The sequence below is a fragment of the Nerophis ophidion genome, linkage group LG26 (assembly GCF_033978795.1).
Source record: "Nerophis ophidion isolate RoL-2023_Sa linkage group LG26, RoL_Noph_v1.0, whole genome shotgun sequence".
Taxonomy (NCBI): domain Eukaryota; kingdom Metazoa; phylum Chordata; class Actinopteri; order Syngnathiformes; family Syngnathidae; genus Nerophis; species Nerophis ophidion.
In genome coordinates, this window is record NC_084636.1 from 24,580,067 (window position 1) to 24,599,565 (window position 19,499).

The 19,499-nt window shown below is 42.1% G+C and overlaps 1 protein-coding gene across 1 annotated transcript; it reads right to left on the reverse strand.

Annotated features, from left to right (window-relative positions):
• Positions 1-190: 190 nt before the first annotated feature.
• Positions 191-17,801, reverse strand: LOC133543797 (zinc finger and BTB domain-containing protein 7A-like). Its single transcript, XM_061888588.1, has 3 exons — positions 17,199-17,801; positions 13,301-14,178; positions 191-9,213 (listed from the first exon to the last, which is right to left on the reverse strand). The coding sequence occupies exons 1-3, from the start codon at positions 17,784-17,786 to the stop codon at positions 8,793-8,795; spliced, it is 1,887 nt and encodes a 628-aa protein (XP_061744572.1). The 5' UTR covers positions 17,787-17,801; the 3' UTR covers positions 191-8,792.
• Positions 17,802-19,499: the final 1,698 nt, after the last annotated feature.

The window sequence follows — 19,499 nt, forward strand, 5'->3', positions numbered from 1 at the left end:
GTTTACTAACCTACTGTACTTTGCATCTATTTATGACAACATCTTGTATATTTTGAATGAGGAAAAGAAACCCCGCTGCTAAACACACTCAGACCACCAAATCAGGTGCACCTGTGACTTCCGATACAAGCGAATCTCATTTTTTGGGGCCATTTTGAAATGTATGAACTCAAATAAAAGCGACAGAACCTTTTGCAACCATTGTTTTTTTAATAGAAATATTTGTATATTCTTTGAACCAGACAACCAGATGCCAGACATTTTTGGATATATTCAAAAAGAAAAAAAAAAAAGGACAACATGGAATTACATGATTTTGACTGTGTGTATGGATGTAGTGGTTTTTTGTGTGTGTGTGGGTGTATATATGTATAAACATACATATATGTATACATACACACACACACACACACACACATATATACTTTTTCTTGATCTTTATCACCAAAAAAGTGCAAATTCTCCCAAAAAGACAACTGCTTGTGGAGCTAACAATTTTGTAAAAACACAAAAGTCACATTGGGCAAAGAAACTTTTGCTTCACGTTGTCAGTTATTATTGAATCCCAATAAATTAGCGAGACAATTTGGTCACATGATTACAGCTACAAGTGCATCAGTTGGGTGCCCGAGGTGACTCTGTGTGTTAGTTTAACATCCCAGTTTGAGTGTTGGGAAATATTGTGACACTTTTAAGCCCCTCAGAAGACGCTCACAATAACCCCAAATAGTCTATCCCAGGTTAAACCATTAACTCAAGTCAAAAATCTCTAAACTGAAAAACAAGATTAATTTTCTCCCAACAACCACCATTAGTCTATGCAAAATATGGCATCCATCTTTCGGAGACGTGAGGCAGTTTTTTGGGGTGTTTTTTTTTTTTTTTTGCACCACATTCCTGCAACTATTCAAGTTTCATTTCTCAAAAGGGGAATTTAGGAGACAAAGCGACAAGAAAAGTAAAAAAAAAAAAAAAAAAGAAAAAAAAGCGCACAAACATACACAGGTGAGGATGGCCTTTTTTTTCCACAAAGTGCTAATTTTTACAATCGCAGAAGCTGAGAAGTCAAAGGTCGTCTGCGGAGTATGAACGGGCCGATCACAGTATGAAGATATGGAATGTGTCCCGCGATGGTTGATGGGAAATGTACCAAATCATGTAAGACGTATCAACAAAGTGCCTATGGCTCCTTCACCCAAGTGTGTGTGTGATCGCTAGCAAGGAAAGTCATTGAGAGGAAGGCATGATCACAAAGAAAGCAAGCTAATGCATAGCAGTGTATTTATATATATCTTTCCACCTGAGAAGTTCTTGCAAATGAGGCAAAAAAGGAGACGTGCGACATGAAGGAACCGCGCGTGGGCTACCCCGTCCCTGAAAAGCGCCTCAAACAGCCTCCTCGCACCCGTATTGGAACATTTGGAAGGAAAACCATCAAGTGCAAATATACTCAGGACTTGGGGGATGGCTACTTTTGTAAGAAACTGAGGATGGTCTTAGGGGGTGCCCTCCCTTTAACTAGGACCTGGAGGTGCCCCCCCCTCCCCCCTCACGTTATGATTAAAGCAGTGGTTCTTAACCTGGGTTCGATCGAACCTTAGGGGTTCGGTGAGTCGGTCTCAGGGGTTCGGCGGAGGTCAAAACACACCCGACTCATCGTATGAATACAAACTTCTCCCTATCGGCGTATTACGGATAGGCCAACAGCTGATTTGCAGGTGTGTAATTTGTTGTGAGTTTATGCACTGTGTTGGTTTTTTTGTCTGAACAAATGTTCACGCACCGTTCATTTTGTGCTCCAGTAAAAAAAACATGGTAACACTTTAGTATGAGGAACATATTCACCATTAGTCAGGTGCTTTTTAACATGTAAATTAGTACTACAATGGCTCTTGACTAGTCATTATTAAGTTCTTATTAATGCCTTATTCGGCATGGCCTTGTTATAACCCTAACCCTCTAACCATGACCCTAACCCTAACCAAATAACTCTAAATGAAGTCTTTATTACTATGTTCCCTTAGTGTCCAAATAACTCTAAATTAAGTCTTTGTTACTTAGATTATGTTCCCCATACTAAAGTGTTACCAAAAACATATAACTTTAGTCTTGAATTTGAAAAATATATATATGTATATATATGTCTTGATTGGATTATCCAGAGAATAGTGCTCGATACCGTGGTAGAGCGCAATAAGTAGGTGTGGGAAAAATCACAAGACTACTTCACCTCTACAGAACTGTTTCATGAGGGGTTCCCTCAATCATCAGATTTTTTTTTTTCAGCTATTCAGAGCTATTCATGAAACAGTTCTGTAGAGGTGAAGTAGTCTTGTGATTTTTCCCACACCTACAAAAATGTATATATAAGTAGGTGTGGGAAAAATCACAAGACTACCTTATCTCTACAGAACTGTTTCATGAGGGGTTCCCTCAATCATCAGGAGATTTAATAGTTAAGTTTAAGAGTTAAAAATCTCATGATGATTGAGGGAACCCCTCATGATACAGTTCTGTAGGGAGGAAGTAGTCTTGTGATTTTTGCAACACATACATATTGCGCTCTACCACGGTATTGAGCACTATTCTCTGGATAATCCAATCAAGACATATTTGTATATATATATATATTTTTTTCACTAAAGAAGGGTTCGGTAAATGCGCATTTGAAACTGGTGGAGTTCGGTACCTCCAAAAAGGTTAAGAACCACTGGATTAGAGCAAGGGTCTCAAACTGCACTGACCCATATTTTGTGGCCGTCTATTTAACATGATAGTTGAGTAATTGCAGCCTGATATTTGACAACACAACACACACATTGGTCAATACAAGGAGCAACTTGCTTTAAGCAAGCGGAATGTTTACTGACCACCTCACGGTGAACCCTTTCAAAATATACCGTTTTTACATTCAATTTGACATTTCTGCCGAAAAATTTACAAATTTAGTCACGTGATTCTGAAGGGAATACTCAGGCCCAGCATCACCCATCCAAACTGAGTTTGAGACCCCCGTCCGTCCTCAGGACCTGCACAAGCGCCACAAACGCCCCAGTAATAGTAATCGTCAACCCCTGGCCCAGTGCGCTTGCCGAGCGTCTGCCGCCACAAATCCCCATAACAGTGACCTTGTCTCGCCTTTCTTTGGGATGATTAATCCTTATCGTTGTTGTTGGTCATCTGCTTTTATGGCTTCTCAGATATATTCAGCAGACACGTTTGATAAGAGAACAGAAACAGACGTCAAGGTTCGTTCGGGGGTTGGTGGGGGTGGAAAAAAAAAGGGAGTCGTGATAAAGCGGGGGATGCGCAACTCGACAAAGAATGTAAGAATAACAATAATAATAAATTAATTCAAGTAAAGCTTAAGATGTCCGCTGGGTAATGTCGCTAATGAGCCGATCAGCTCGTCGAGTTTGGTCTGGAAACATGGGCAGGAAAAACTAAACAGGGTGTTGGTCTATGGCTGTTCGCATTCATCCAGGTCATGGTGTTCTCAGGACATTCAGTCCCTAAAAACTTAACTGTTCAGGTTGTCTTAGAAGACGCTCTGCCTCTCTTCCGAGCAGGACTTAGACTGGTCAGATCTCTTATTTAGTCTACGAACATGATCAATTGCAACTGGACGATTTAGTTTGTCTTCAAAGGCGTTTCACCTCTCATCCGAACAGGACTTAGATTGCTCAGATGTAGTTTTCAATCCAGATCTGACCAATCCAAGTCTATGACCATGATCCATTGGAACTGGACTGTTCAGTTTATCTCTCAACCGAACAGGAGTTAAATTGTTCAGAGCTATCATGAATTAACGTGGACCCCGACTTAAACAAGTTGAAAAACTTATTCGGGTGTTACCATTTAGTAGTCAATTGTACGGAATATGTACTGAACTGTGCAATCTACTAATAAAAGTATCAATCAATCAATAGTATTTAGTCTAGATCTGACCATTCAAAGTCTACGAGCATTACCTATTGAAAGACGTTTCGGCTCTCATCCAAGCAGGACTCAGACAGGTCAGATGTAGTTTTTAGTCTAGATCGGACCAATCTAAGTCTACGAGAATTATCTATCGCAACTGGACTGTTAATTTTGTCTTGGAAGGCGTTTCGCCTGCCATCCAAGCAGGACGTAAGATTGGTCAGATGTGGTATTTAGTCTAGATCTGATCAATCCAAGTCAATGAGCATGATCCATTGGAGCTGGACTGTTTTCAATTTCTTTCTCACTCAAACAGAACTTAAATTGCTCAGATCTAGTATTTAGTCTAGATCTGACCAGTCCAAGTCTACAAGCATTACCTATCGAAATACATTTCTCCTCTCATCCATGCAGGACTTAGACTGGTGAGATGTAGTTTTTAGTCTGGATCTGACCAATCCAAGTCTATGAGCATGATGCGTTGGAACAGGACTGTTCAGTTTGTCTCTCACTCGATTGCTCAGATTTAGTATTTAGTCTAGACGTGACCAATCTAAGTCTATGAACATGAATTGAGGAAGCCTGCTCGGATAAGAGGAATTGGGTCTTCAGAGACGAACTGAACAGTCCAGTTGCGGTAGGTGGAATGCCCTGAGAAAACAGGGTGCTGTGTGGTAAAAGCACAGGTTTGGTTAAACTGGGCCCATCTGTTAGGAGTAAGCTGCAGATCCAAATTGCACATAAGCACACACACAGTCACAGCCTGATGGAATGAATAAATTGGGTTTATCAGCTGAACTGAACATAAATAAATAAATCATGTCTTGGTTTGATATCTTTGTACACGCCACGACCTTCACAGCCACCCAAATATTTCGAATGTTTGTCGTCAGACGCCTTGCTACATTCTTACGTCTCCAATGGTGGATACTTGGAAACCTCTACAAAACAAAACACACATTGATTGCTACCCTAACATGTCTTGTGTCCTTTGGTATTAATTAGTTCATGTTGATTGATAACTATTTCTACGGGGAAGGGGTGGCTGACCCGAGTGGACATGAAAAAAACAACCCAAAAGCAGGATGAAAACATTTAAAATTAGTGCAAATGTTTGCGCCACGGTCAGCTAAAAGCACCACTTCCAGTGCTATCAGGCTTTAAATCACAGACACCCACCCAGGCACCGGTTTCCGGAGCCCCGCCCCCAAAACATCACCCCCTTTTTCCGGCGCATGCACTCATCACTCACACAGACGTGTTCAAGCAAAGTCAAAAAATACTTCACAACATGTGAATAATCTATTTCGCACAAGAAACAGTAAAAAACAAACAAACGGAGAAGGTCCAGTTTGGACTACTTAAAACTGGCCAATGAGGGGACAGGTTCACATCAGGGTGCTTTCACTCTTGGCTTTCTGGTCTCAGCTAAAGTCAAGTTGGTTTCGGTTTCTTTCCAAACTGATGAACATTACATAGTGGAAACTGTTTTTAGTAAGTACAGTTGTACCTCAATTCACAAGCTTAACGGAGCTCTTAACCTAAAACACTTGTATCTGCAATCAACAGCGCTTCTACTTCTCAGTACCGTCCATCACACTCACTTTCTTCGTTCTGTTGGTTGTAAAACAGTCATGTCGATCTCTAGCTACAAGCTACAAGCTGTTGGTAAGACCGGGTTTTGACTACAGGAATGCTTATATCTCGAATTATTGCGTTGAACTTGAAGCAGAACCATTAACCCAAAGACAGCTCTTACCTCAAAAGACTCGAGTTGAGGTACCACTGTATACGGCCAATTTTGGAACAATGCACTTTTTAGGGGAAATTTTGAGCAAATTAAAACGTGCTGCCATCAGCCAAAGTGCTAAAACACACAGATGCTACCTGTATTGTTTGTTTAGGGTCACACCTAATTACCAGTTCGAGTGACCGTTTCTTTTCCGTTCAAGGTTTTTCAACGACAATTGAGTTTGTTTCGCAACTTGTTGATGTGGTTCGAATTCAATGATTAGGGAGTAGAATTGACTACAGTTCTCCGGACCAAAGAGTGCCAGTATAAGAGCACAAAGACCATAGGAGGAATATGCAGGTTCAAATGCACAGGTTTAGATGACTCACAGGTTGTTTAGGGTCCATACTACTCAAGACGGTACAGACATCAGCTCACATTGCTCTGAACAGTGCAATTATCAACCTTGTCTTTATACGACAACCATGGGCGCCAACAAAAATAAATAAAAAGCACACTCTCGAGGCCCGGAACAGCCGCCGATAACGACAAGCGAGGGTAAACCAGGATTCATGCAAACGTGCGCCAAGAGAGCTGTGAAGTAAACAAGCGACTGTCCGACGAGGTGTTTTACAACGATTGGGCCCGTTATCACCGCCAACTTAGCAGCGATGTTTGTTTAGCTTGTCCCGAGATCCTCGAAAGTCTAACGGAACACGAAACACACTTTTTCTGCCCCCTCTCTACCGTTAAGACACATATACAGCTCACCAACGGCTGACTTCAAGTGCAATCAGTTACATTAATTCATCTCGTATAATAAGGTCACAAAACTAAGCCCCTCTTTCAGAGCGCTCAAAGTCCAGATTTTGTATGTTTGGCAGCTTTGTCGTTAAATCAAAAAAAAAAAAAAAAGGAGTCTTAAATTTACCACAGAGGGACGATCTCATTTGCAACTATATGTATATATATATATATTTTTTTTACTTAAAAGTACCCGTTTTGTTGACAAAGTGCCCTCACGTGGAGTAACAAAGTGCATTCTGAACCTGCCTTGTTTCAGAGAAGGTGCAATTAAGGACAGGAGAAGTGGGGGGGGGGGGGGGGGGGGGGGCTGGAGCCTATCACAGCTGCACGTGGGCGGAAGGCAGTGGAGGGAAAATGGAGTGCACGACTTGGCTACAACCAGCAGAGGCGCTGTCGATTGATTGAAGGAGCTACGCCAACACTGGTGCCCAGCCTCTCCCCAATACAAAAAAAAAAAAAAGTGTTACAATAGCCTATCCCCGGTCGAGAAGTAGGTGGAAATTAAACTTGTGCATGCTGGTGTCTTGGGCTGAGTGTGTTTGGAGAGAAGTACATTGAGGCTGGCAGCTCAAGGTGCATGTTTGAACAGGCCGGGGCTGACTCACACACTGATGATGTGGCCAGAGGGACCCTGTGGCTGCCACGCGCACACACACACGCACGCACGCCGACACGCGCGCATGCACATTAAACTGCCGCCTCTCCGAGCGTCCTACCCACGATAACACCATACTCTATTATAATCATATCCCTAAAGGGCATTAAAGGACCACAGAGAGGGAGAGGCCTGCTCTGATTCCCCCTCCCCTGCTCTCCCCTCCCGCTCCTCCTGCATGGAAACATGGCTGAGCTGGGGGAGATTATTTTTTTGGAATGCAACAGACATGGCAAGATCCCTTCTCCATTTGTCCCCCTTCCCCATGAATCAGCTGCCGATGCGCTCCTATTTGTCCTCCAGACTGGGGACGGTGCTCATCGCACAGGTGGACCCCACGGCTAAAAGAAGTCAAAGCAAACTTTTTTCTATATATATATATATATATATATATATATATATATATATATATCATCTCCCTCTTTTTTGTTGGGTGTCTTTAGTAAAGCTGTGCAAACATAGAAAAACAAGGTGCTAATCTTTTCTCTTCATCACGCTCATTTCTCTCATTTGGGCTTCATGTCGTTTACCTAAACCTGCGCCTTGTCACACAAGGACACACTGCAAAAAGTGAAGCACATTCATTCATCCATTCCCACTCCTCATCCTATCAGGGCAGAAACTGTCAACGGTTTGTTTTTGTTTTTTCATAACAAAAACAAACAGGTGACTCTGTCTTGTCTCTCAACAAACATTCATACAGGCCCGTAAATACGACATCAAGCCCGCGAGGAGAAGCCAGAATGTTAAATACACCTTAGCGTCAACAGGGATGTCATATCGCCACATGCTGTATATACACGTATACAATTATAAAGTGTCAAGTACCCAGTCAACTCAAAACAAAAAAAGGGAACAAAAAGCAAAAATTAAGACAAATTTCAACAGGGTGATCTGAAATCGCAGGGCTGTGAGAGCAGTGGGAGCATTTTAAAAACACCATCCCTCCGGCCGCTTGGTCCTGCAACCCTCGAGCCCCCACCAACGTGGATTCGACTCGCCACTATCATTTCTTAGAATGCATTTTCTTTATCGAGTAAGTAACACTTCAATCGAACCCTCGTCTGACTCTTTCTGGAGCATTTGGAGAGCGAGTGAGAAAGAGAAAGCGAGAAATAGAGAGACAGAGAAAGCTGTTGCATCACAAGTGTGGTGAGTTTTCCTTGCATATGCCATATTATGGCAACGTTGTTACTATGGTAACTGTACATCGATAGACCTGCAAAAGAATTTAGGGAAAAAAAAGCTTTTTTCTCTGTGAAAGATTTGTCCTCGCTTCACCCGTACGACAGCCTGCTCAGAGCTCGAAGGCTGTGAGGACAAAAGTAATAAAAAAAACTAAAAATTAAAATCAACTGCATAGTTGCTAAAGAGTGTCTTAGTGTCCTTTATACATTATGCCAATGTATAAAACCCCAATCACTGATAAGAAAGAAATGTCCCAGAAAGTGGACGTCTTGGGAGCGCGATTAGAAGCATTCATTGCGCTTTAAACCGACTCAAGTGCTTGCACATCTACTTTGTTTGCCAAAGTGAAAGGAGAAAAAAATGTTAGGATTAAATTGTTGGAGACACCCTGATTTGGTTTATAGAGGAATAGTTTTTTATGTACGCTTTTTACTCCTCTGTGTGGACAGGTGGAGCAGAGTGACAGCAGTCATTTCTGAAGTTCATGTCTCAGGGTCCGACCCCCCCCGCTACCTCCTGCAGCTGAGGGCTGTGTGCGTGGGCACCCTCCACCTCCAACTTGAGTGCTTCAGAGAGCCGTTCCTTGATGATGTGAGGCTCCAGGCTAGTGTCTGAGCCAGGGCTCAGCAGGCCCATCTGGGCCTCTAGGAGCCCGGGCTCTTGCACCCGAGGCTTTCGGCCCCGGCGAGACGGGATGCCGTTACAACCGTCCTTCTTGAGGTGGCGGTGCAGGTGGTCGGAGCGCACGAAAGTCTTGAAGCAGCTGGAGCACTGGTAGGGCCGTAGGCCTGTGTGAACGCGCATGTGGTTCTTCAGGTCGTAGTTGTGAGCGAAGGCGGCCCCGCATTGCGTACAAAGGTAAGGCTTCTCTCCCGTGTGTTTCCGCATGTGGACCTTGAGCTTGTCCTGCCTGCGAGCAAAGGAAAAAGACATCAAATCAGGCCTACTTGAGGCATGTCCGTCATGCAGAAAATCCACATATTGATTCTAACGCAGTCAGCTAAATACGCTACAAATTGTTTTATTTTGAGTTAAATTGACGACCGTTTGCTTGCATTCACTGGTCTCTCTTTTCCCCGTGGGGTCAGCCAGGCCGCGTGAAATAAAGCCATAAACTCTACATCTTTATCTGTGTAATTGCAGTCAAGAGCGGAACTGTGGACTGGCAATAAAGCTCAATGTTCAGTTGTTCACTGTGTCACTTGGCTTTTTTATGAGGACAACTCCACAGTGACTGACAGCAGCTTACGGATTTTCTACCCAGAATAATTTTTAAAAACCTGATGTGCCACAATGATGCATTTATTCCATCAATAATAGACGGAACATTTTTAAACTAGTACTCAAACGGAATCAAATGCATAAAATAAATTTATTTCGAGGACAGTCTTGCGTCATTTGAGCAATTGCGGATCAAATTCAACTTGTTCCAATCCAGATGGTTTCGCTATTTTCAGGTAAGAAAATGTATTAAAGAAAACATTTCAAAGAATCAGCTCGTATATGAAAAACACCCTCTCTTATTAAAATTACTAAATCTATCGCCTACAAGTAAAAAGCTAATCGCCAAATTTGCCAGCTGCTTCATTATGTCCATTACATCAGCAGACGGTGTTAAAAGAGCATGGGAACAGGAAATAAGAACAAAAATACGGAAAAAGCAACAGGAACGGACACTCTCTCAAATTCACAATTGCTCAATTAACAGCAGACATAGGCTCAGGCAGTTTAAAGTGATTCATTGTTTCTATTACTCCAAAGTCTTATTATACAAATTTTATCCTGATACGTCTCCACTTTGTGATAAATGTAAATCAGCTGAAGGATCACTGTCTCATTCGTTTAGGGAATGTCCAATTATTCAACCATTCTCCCGTACAAAGGCAAAACCCAGTAACTAAATTTTGGTCAAAACTGAGCTGATAATAATTTTGGAGTTCCTAGGTGATATGCTTTACATTAGTGTATGCGATATTGTAATTTGTTCCGTAAGTAAGCTGTTACGCACATGGCAGGACCTAGCAACTACCACATAACCGCGTAGATACAACAGAATAACCTAGCATCTCAAGGGCCCAACCGGAGCTTCTTTGTCAGTCGCCGTATTGTCTTTAATGAGACATTTGCACGAATGGGGGCCGACGGTCAACCTGATTATGTGATATTATGGCACGAGGGGATATTTGGAAGATTGGCCCAGGACGTTGCAAGCACCTTCATTAAATGAAGTGAATTGAAGTGAATTATATTTATATAGCGCTTTTCTCAAGTGACTCAAAGCGCTTTACATAGTGACACCCAATATCTAAGTTACACTTAAACCAGTGTGGGTGGCACTGGGAGCAGGTGGGTAAAGTGTCTTGCCCAAGGACACAACGGCAGTAACTAGGATGGCACAAGCGGGAATCGAACCTGCAACCCTCAAGTTGCTGACACGGCCACTCTACCAACCGAGCTATGCATGTACAATGTAGTGTTCTTGATTCTTCCCCTTGCATACTCTTTTGGGCAGATAACTGTGGAGGTCAAAATAAAAACTGGACGCTGTACACGGCTCTTGCCCAATGTGCAAACGCAGAATGGGGCCCACCCGAGATTGTGATAAAATATCTGGAGAAAGGGCACACGTTCATGAGAGCAGATTCAATCCATGGCTCAATCGGCAAGAAAATGAAAGCTCAAGAAAACATCTATACGTTTGATGACTTTGTAAATCTTTGTAAAACAGCATCAAGATAGATTGGTTTTCCTTTGTTTTCTCAAAATCAGCTAGAAGTGAGTTACTAGGTTTTGCCTTTGGACGGGAGCATTTTTGTCCAGCATCTTCTTCTTTTACTCGTATATCAGAGAAAACCTTTCCTTGACAGGGATATCATTTTGTTTGGGTGGTCTTCAGAAACACAAAAACTTCCAGAATATATTACAGCTGTGTTGCTTCTCGGGACGGTTTTGGCCAAAAGACTCATTCTCAAAGAGTGGAAAACACCATCTGCACCAAACTTCAGGAACTGGTTAAATTAACCTGTGAACGTAATGACTCTTGAAAAAATAACATTTATAAACTCTACAAATATGAATAAATGGGAATTTCACTGACATATATTGAATCATATGTTCTAGACATTTTTTTTTTCGGGAAAGGGAGGGGAAGAAAGGATAGGGGAGAGAAAGGAAAGGAAGAAGGGAAGAAAGAGAAAAAAATATATACAAATAAGAATACATATATTTTTTGTAGTTTTATTCCTTTTTTATTACTGTTATTATTTTTGTAGTGTTCCCACACTACCATTGTTTTGTGTCACTTTTGATATGGTTTACTTGCTTTTTTGTGTGACTTTTTAAAAAAAATATTTGTATCTTTAATTTTTTGCATCTGACCAAGCCACAAAAATGTGACTTTCTTCTTCTTTTTTAAGTGTGAACGGTAGAGAGCCTGAGGATCCTTGATGCCGAGGAATATTTATCCATTTTGCTATGGTCTGGATCGTCTGCTGATCCTGAGCCAGGGCAAGATGGATGGATATATACATCGTCTGGGTACTTTTTCAAATAATGTCTACACTGTAAACCTTGAGTTGTTAAAGCCCATATGCACCTCCCTCCTCAAGCGTGCATGTGAGTGTGGACGAGTGGATGTGTGCATGTATGAAGGGTCTGAGTGAGCAAAGTATGATTGTCAAATGTGATTTTAACTGTAAAATTCAATAAAATATATTTAAAAAAATAAAAAAATAAAAAAACTGACATATCAGAAAATTCATTAAAACAATTCAGCTTCCTAGTTTAAGTCCTACAACTCATTTTGGAGATTTTCACTTCTGAGTATATGTAGGAGAGAGAGCTGCAAAAGCACACTGCATTTGTTCCCCTAAATTTCTTGGAAGAGTAAATAAAAGTTAACCACAATTAAGAAAAACAATGTTTGCATGCCTTTCTAATACAGTGGTATGAATTTTGTTCAACTTGTATTCCTGAAATATTACTGGTGTAACTGTTACTACTGTATACTATTATAACATGCATAATTTACACAATAATGCACTGCACTTTGTACGTTGATAAGAATGCCTTCGTCATGCTCCTGCACCTTTACCATGGAGCCCTCAACTACGTAAGAAATAGAAAAGGATTAACTGTCTTGAGCAACAACTTGAATGAACTGTCATATATTACAAATGTTAGATGACCAGATGCAGGAACACACAAAACAATAACACAAACACTTGCTGGAGATTCCCGCTGACATAAGTGAATTATTTTAGGACAGGGCTGATTTTTTTTACCGCGTGCAGTGCACTCGTAACCCTGATCAAACAAGATTAAGATTACAAATACTTCCCACTGCCGGTCGAATTTAACCGAGAGGCCAATTCCAAGTTGTCTTCTCTAATTGTTGTGCCAGCAGGCAAGGTATTTGTGCATCTATTTCCAAGCACAAATTCTCAGATTGATAAATTAAAATCAGGAAATCCAGGAAAATAAGGGGCTCCTAACTATGGAGAAAGTCAACTGACTTGAGACTGGTTGCAGCCGCATAAAGCAGATTTCAGAAGGTGAAGGCAGGACAAAGCGAAAGGGGAGTGGGGGTGTTTAACTACAGTGCTGTGGGCAATAATCAACATAAGCAGAGATCAAAAGTTCAAATGGCTGCACTGAAGCACACAGAGCACAATCCTGTACCCCCCGCCCTCTATTGAACTTTATAGCAGCCCTCTACTCGATAACACCAGCAAGCCTTCTTTTATAGGACCCCTGTGTTAAACAACCAGGACTTTGCTTTAGACACTGTCAAAGTGAAATCCGCTTTTATAACCATATATATTCCAGTGAAATATTCCACATGCTAAGCCATGCAAAAATAAACAGCAGGCTTGATCTTAATGCAAAGCCTAATTCTTCTTCTCTTGACTTGGCGGCACTCCCTACTTGCTGGGTGCTTTGCCCAGAGACTGTTAATACATGTGACATGGGGCCGACGCTTCATTAATTGGGCTTACCTGGTAAAGCGCACTTTGCAGATGGCGCACTCATAGGGTTTCTCTCCCGTGTGTGTTCGGATGTGGCGGGGTAGCTTGCCTGCTCCTTGAATGACCTTGGAGCATATGGGGCACTTCTGAAAGGCCTTAGAGCGCATCTTCCTCTCCCCTCCACCTCCCCCGCTGGCCCTCGGCCCCACTCCCCTTTCCCCTCCGCCAACCCTGTCATGGCCGGCGTTGCCTCGCGATAGCCACAGCGGTGCTGCTCCTTGTGTCACGGCGGCAGAGGGCGTGTCCTCGTAGTGCGCGCTGTTGAAGTAATTGTAGTAAAATTCCATATCAGGGTCATCGCCTTCGCCCGGCTCTTCCCCGGCCGCCCCACACTCCTTCTGCCTCTCGATGGAGTTCATCATCCTCTGCAGGAGGGCACTGGCTGAGCCTCTGTCCCTTGCCATCAGCTGCCTGGCCCCGTCCTCTGCCTCTGTTGCGTGCCCTGATCGAACCTCAGGGGTGAGGTAGAAGTGCCCATTTTGGGACGGAGGGTAGTAAAATGACGTAAGGTTTATCCCGTTGCCTTGCACCGCCTCCACGTCCTCGTCCTCGTCGTCCTCTTCTTCCTCCTCCTCTTGTTCATGTGTGGGGCGTTGGGCCAAAGCCAGGGCCAGGGGGGAATAGTACTCGCCAGGGCCACCGGGCGCCCCATTGCTGGGGGTCCCCCCGTTGCCATGATTAAAGTGCGGGTGTGTAGGCAGGTCCCTGAGCTCTGGTGTGCTGCAGCTGCTGCTCCAGTGGGCCCCTCTCTGGAAGTACTCCAAAAACTCCCGAGCTCGCACCTGGTTTCCCTGTTCTCTTCCTCCTCTTCCACTCTCCTCATCCCCCTCTCTTTGCTCAATGCCCGCCTGGAGAAGTAGTGAGAGGGAGAAAAAGATTTAGGTTTTAGAGCAGACAGGAAAGAAACTGTAACGCGTAAACACAGAAGTCACCTACTCCTCTTTTCATGGGGGAAATGCCCTTCCTTCACATTAGGGATGTAACGATATAAAAATGTGTGATATAAAAAATTATCATTATTACAGCTGTATAGTTGAATGTGTTCAAAAGTAGTTGTACTTAATTCTTCTGACAAAGCTAAACCCAATATTTTGCATGTCTTGTGTTTCTTATGCTTCACTAGCTATGTGCATACAGACAGTTATTTGGATTAAAAGCCTTACTGGCATAAAAATACTTCATGTAAACATGTCATTCGGAATCTTCTGACCTAACCACATACGTTTGGATCAAAATTTTCTTCTGATTAAAATGAGTGGTTTATTCCGATGTGGGAGCGCATGAAAACACTTCTTCCGAGGTTTGGGTCAACATTACCATGAATTGATTAACGTGGACCCCGACTTAAACAAGTTGAAAAACTTATTCGGGTGTTACCATTTAATGGTCAATTGTACGGAATATGTACTGTACTGTGCAATCTACTAATAAACGTATCAATCAATCAATTATCTTTACGGCGCATGTCTATGACATCAGCTGTACTTTTGGATATACTTGTGGAGGGGGGACCAAATTTACAAATCTCGGAATGAAGCGATTGTCTTGCTACTGTCTCTTACCATTCAAGATGGACAGAAGTAGTGTTATATACTGTTGAGTTTGTTGCTCTAAAACCAAGACTAGCAAAAACAAAAGTATGGTCTGTAGTGTCATGCGTCGATGTAACAATAAAAGAAGGGATCTAATGTGGTCTCAACAAGCTGTTTTTGTCACGGTCTTACAGCTACTCCAAGTGCTAATGCACACAATATGAAGATGCGCCCTGATGCTGACACGACTGCGACTCCAGAAACTACGGCAACCAGTACATATCACCACAACGTGGATGCCACGGAACAGCTCAGTTTCAAAAAGAGAGGTAAAACAAAAGTAGCGAACAGAAGGAAAAATCGTGCATAACGTGACAGCGTCGGACAAGCAGAAATGCACAGAGCCAAATTTTTTTACAGCAGAAGTCACTGATTCTTCCTCTTCTACTTTCGTTTAAGCAATGTGCTACGCATGTCAAAATTAAGTATTCCGATTCTAGGTCTGATGCACATCACAATCTGATAATTTTTTCAATGTCCATGTACACAGTAAAATTGTAATTCGAATTATGATCATATTAAATACATTTTGCCCAAGTACAAAAGGCTACTGATTGTGTTTTAGTCCTAGAATTTCATCTGTTTTAATGGCAAATATTACATTTGTTTTAAATATCAGGTTGTACTGTAGCATTTTAAGATTTATTTCAATTAAAAGTGTGTAACAAATAAAATGTATTATTTGACTTTTCTGGCAGGCATTGCGCCTAGCTACTCTGTTTAGCTGTTCATGAACGCACTCTAAAAACACCTTGTCTTGTATTTCTGTGCATAGATGGATCACTCTGTACTTAGAATCACAGCTTTTAGGTTCAATGTGTCCAACTGAATAGTTAAGTTGCTCAGACAGCAATGTATTTATATAAATTAAGATTAGGGAATATATTTTCTTAATGGAGAAAGACGTTCATGTATAACGTGGCAACCTCTGAGGAAGGCAACAGTTAATGTATCTTGTTTTCATGTTAGCATTTAAGCCAGTAAGGTGGTGCCAGTCAGTCTGTGAGTTTATCAAAGTACAGTCGTCAATCATGATTTTTTTTTTTTATTAAAAAAATGTATTTAAAACGATAATACTGATAACCTTTGTTTGGGTGATTTACCACGGTTATCATTACTACCTTTTATCGTTACATCCCTACATGATGGCCCATACATCCTGTCAAGAGTTTTTAGTTCAGCGGCCATCTCTCTTCCAACAGTTAACAATGTGACTGCATAGCTAATTAAAGTGTTATGTTTCATTGTTTTTAATGAGGAAAAATATATCTTAAAGTCAGGCAATCCATCCATCCATTTTCTACCGCTTATTCCCTTTCGGGGTCGCGGGGGGCGCTGGCGCCTATCTCAGCTACAATCGGGCGGAAGGCGGGGTACACCCTGGACAAGTCGCCATCTCATCACAGGGCCAACACAGATAGACAGACAACATTCACACTCACATTCACACACTAGGGCCAATTTAGTGTTGCCAATCAACCTATCCCCAGGTGCATGTCTAAAGTCAGGCAAATGCTAGGAAAATAAATCTGAAAAAGATAAATTTTTTTTCCACATATAAGATGCAAGAATGGTACATTGCAATGACCACAATGAAAAATCCACTGAAGTCTTTTCCTACATGATCGTCGCGAGTGAAACAGTGACATCTTTATTATGAGATAACAATACATGAAGGAGCCTATCGCACGTCACCACGCTTGATTATGTGGACGTGTAGCTGTGATATGATGTGGTTGCAAAAAAAGGAAAAAAGAGCGTGCTATTCCTCCACACAAGCTATTGGCCCAGCATGAGTAAGCGTTGAACTAACCCCAAGGCCGTGGGTGTGAGTTTGGCATCGTGAGAGAGACTGATAAGTGCCTTGATGTAAGCTTGACGGGGTTGACTGCAGAACGTAATGAAGGGGGAGTCGTGAGGACCACACACCTTAATGTTTAACAGTTATTCTTGTTTGTTAAGACACGTATATAAAGCCAGTACATTTAGGTGTTGAATAAGAAGGCGGAACTAGGAAAAAAATATCGAGATACAGTTGTTTGAAAGCAGTTGAAAAGTCAATGACAAGAAAGCGTTGTACAGGTGTCTAGCGTAAACTGAATCCCTATTTTATTCTAATGGTAAAGATGTCTCGAATATGCCTTCTAATCTTACGGTGTTGCCACTTTGATTGGACCAGAGTAGCACTGACTTGTTTTTAAATGCGTCAACTATACTAGGGATTAAATTTCCCCCCCCCCAAGGTACCCATTTGTGCTTTTAGAATTGTGTCCTACCGGCGGGGAGAGCACTTTGGTGTCCAGCAGGTGGGTACAGACATCCTGAACAGGTGAGATCTCCAGAAGTTGTGCGGCTGCGAGGATATCCGCCACACTGGTGTGGCTGACGGTCAGCGTGGCCGTGTAGACAAAGTCCAGCAGCGCTTCCAGAGCCTCTGCCGCCACAAAGTCGATGTTGTAGACATTGCGTTGATCTGCGGCCGCCCCTGAGGTGAACAGCTTGTGGAAGTAGGTGCTGCAGGATGCCAGGACAGAGCGATGAGCTGGGAACTCCCGGTCCTGTGTGACCAGGAGAACGTCGCAGAGCAGGCCACTGAGCCGCTGCTTGTTGAGACTGCCCAGGATGTCTGCGCTGTGCTCTGGGAAAGGGATCCCCACTGGGCCCTCTTCGGCCTCTCCGGATCCACCTCGGTATCCGCTGTTCCCTCCGCCCGCCGTCCCCCTGAGCCGCCTCCCTCCCCTCCCGCCGGCTCCGGACGACATCTTCCACCAGCCTGCCGCCGAGCCGCCTAGCACAGCCCCCGCCCGTGTATCCGTCCTGCCGTCCGTCTGTCTTCCTGCCTGAAGGGGGGAAAGACAGAACATCAGAAACAACTCTGAACATTTTGATTTCTCCAACAGAAAAATGCAACTTGTCAAATATTCATCATTGCATTAACAGGCAAACCAAAATAGGCTGTGACAAATCAATGCTGATTTTCTGATTGTTACGTCATTGACTAAAATAAACACAGTCTAAAACAGTTAAAAAAAACAATCACATACTCAACAAGAAGATATGACGGCTTCAGCGGTGAAAAAATGTCAACAAACGTACACAACTGTAAGTTGCCAAACATAACTTTGAATTACAAACAGAAACAAACCTTGCCTCAATTTGCATATTTGTGTTAAAATAGAAAGGCAATCAAAATGTGCTGTTTATAGAAATATTTGCCTAAAACAAGAAATTCAAAGGCAATGTCTCTTTTTTACATCTTGAAAGACACATGCCATCATTAGCGTGTCATACAGCACAAAAGGCTCTGCCCCTCACCATGACGGTTCAGCCTAGTGTATGCTAAAAGTGCTGAGTGGTAAAGCTTACACAACGTTTATTTCAAAACTAATGACGTGACAAGGTGCAGCAGCACAGAACAAATAAAGATCCAAGTTTTTATCTGGAATTCTGCATGCATAATATAACGTAATTGGTAGAAAATGTCCTTTTTTAAGGACGGTAAAAATGTTAAAAACCTTGCAGGTAAAGGTGGTTTGGGAACATATTTTAACTTGCAATGGAAACGAAGTGTTATAAAATAAGAACAAACATTTTAGGGCGGTGTAGCTCGGTTGGTGGAGTGGCCGTGCCAGCAACTTGACGGTTCCACGTTCGATCCCCGCTTCCGCCATCCTAGTCACTACCGTTGTGTCCTTGGGCAAGACACTTTACCCACCTGCTCCCAGTGCCACCCACACTGGTTTAAATGTAACTTAGATATTGGGTTTCACGATGTAAAAGCGCTTTGAGTCACTAGAGAAAAGCGCTATATAAATATAATTCACATTCACAAATCAAAGGTTGACACTGACTAACCGTCAATGTTCTATTGTATTTTTCTAACCCTTAAAAATTAGATAGATCGATATGTGGACAGATGGATAGATAGATAGATAGATAGATAGATAGATAGATAGATAGATAGATAGATAGATAGATAGATAGATAGATAGATAGATAGATAGATAGATAGATAGATAGATAGATAGATAGATAGATAGATAGATAGATAGATAGATAGATAGATAGATAGATAGATAGATAGATAGATAGATAGATAGATAGATATATAGATAGATAGATAGATAGATAGATAGATAGATAGATAGATGGATAGATGGATAGATGCCATAGATAGATAGATGCCATAGATAGATAGATAGATAGAAGGATAGATAGATAGATAGATAGATAGATAGATAGATAGATAGATAGATAGATAGTACTTTATTGATTCCTTCAGGAAAATTTGAATTCCAGCAGTAGTGTACAGAGTTGAGATCAATTTAAAAAGTAAAAAGTAAAAGAGAGAGATATAGAATTTTTAGCACAGCATGGAATTTGTGACTTCTCGCAAACGCGCAAATTCAAGCAAACTTAACCAACCCCTGCGAATTATGGGAGGCCTTCCAAATTTGTCCAATGGCCACACATTTTAGCCAATCAGCATCATTTTCGCCCATCAAAATTGTCTTGGAACAGCAGTCAAATTCAAACAGCAACCGTATATTGACAAAACGGCACAATTGTTGTCCTCC

What these genes read in the sequence shown, in the direction of transcription:
- LOC133543797 (XM_061888588.1), bottom strand. Translation starts at nt 17,786, where the DNA reads ATGTTCTGTCTTTCCCCCCTTCAGGCAGGAAGACAGACGGACGGCAGG. An exon ending in CCAAAGTGCTCTCCCCGCCG is followed by an intron (nt 14,179 to 17,198) that starts GTAGGACACAAT and finishes CTACTTCTCCAG; the next exon opens with GCGGGCATTGAGCAAAGAGA. An exon ending in TGCAAAGTGCGCTTTACCAG is followed by an intron (nt 9,214 to 13,300) that starts GTAAGCCCAATT and finishes CTTTGCTCGCAG; the next exon opens with GCAGGACAAGCTCAAGGTCC.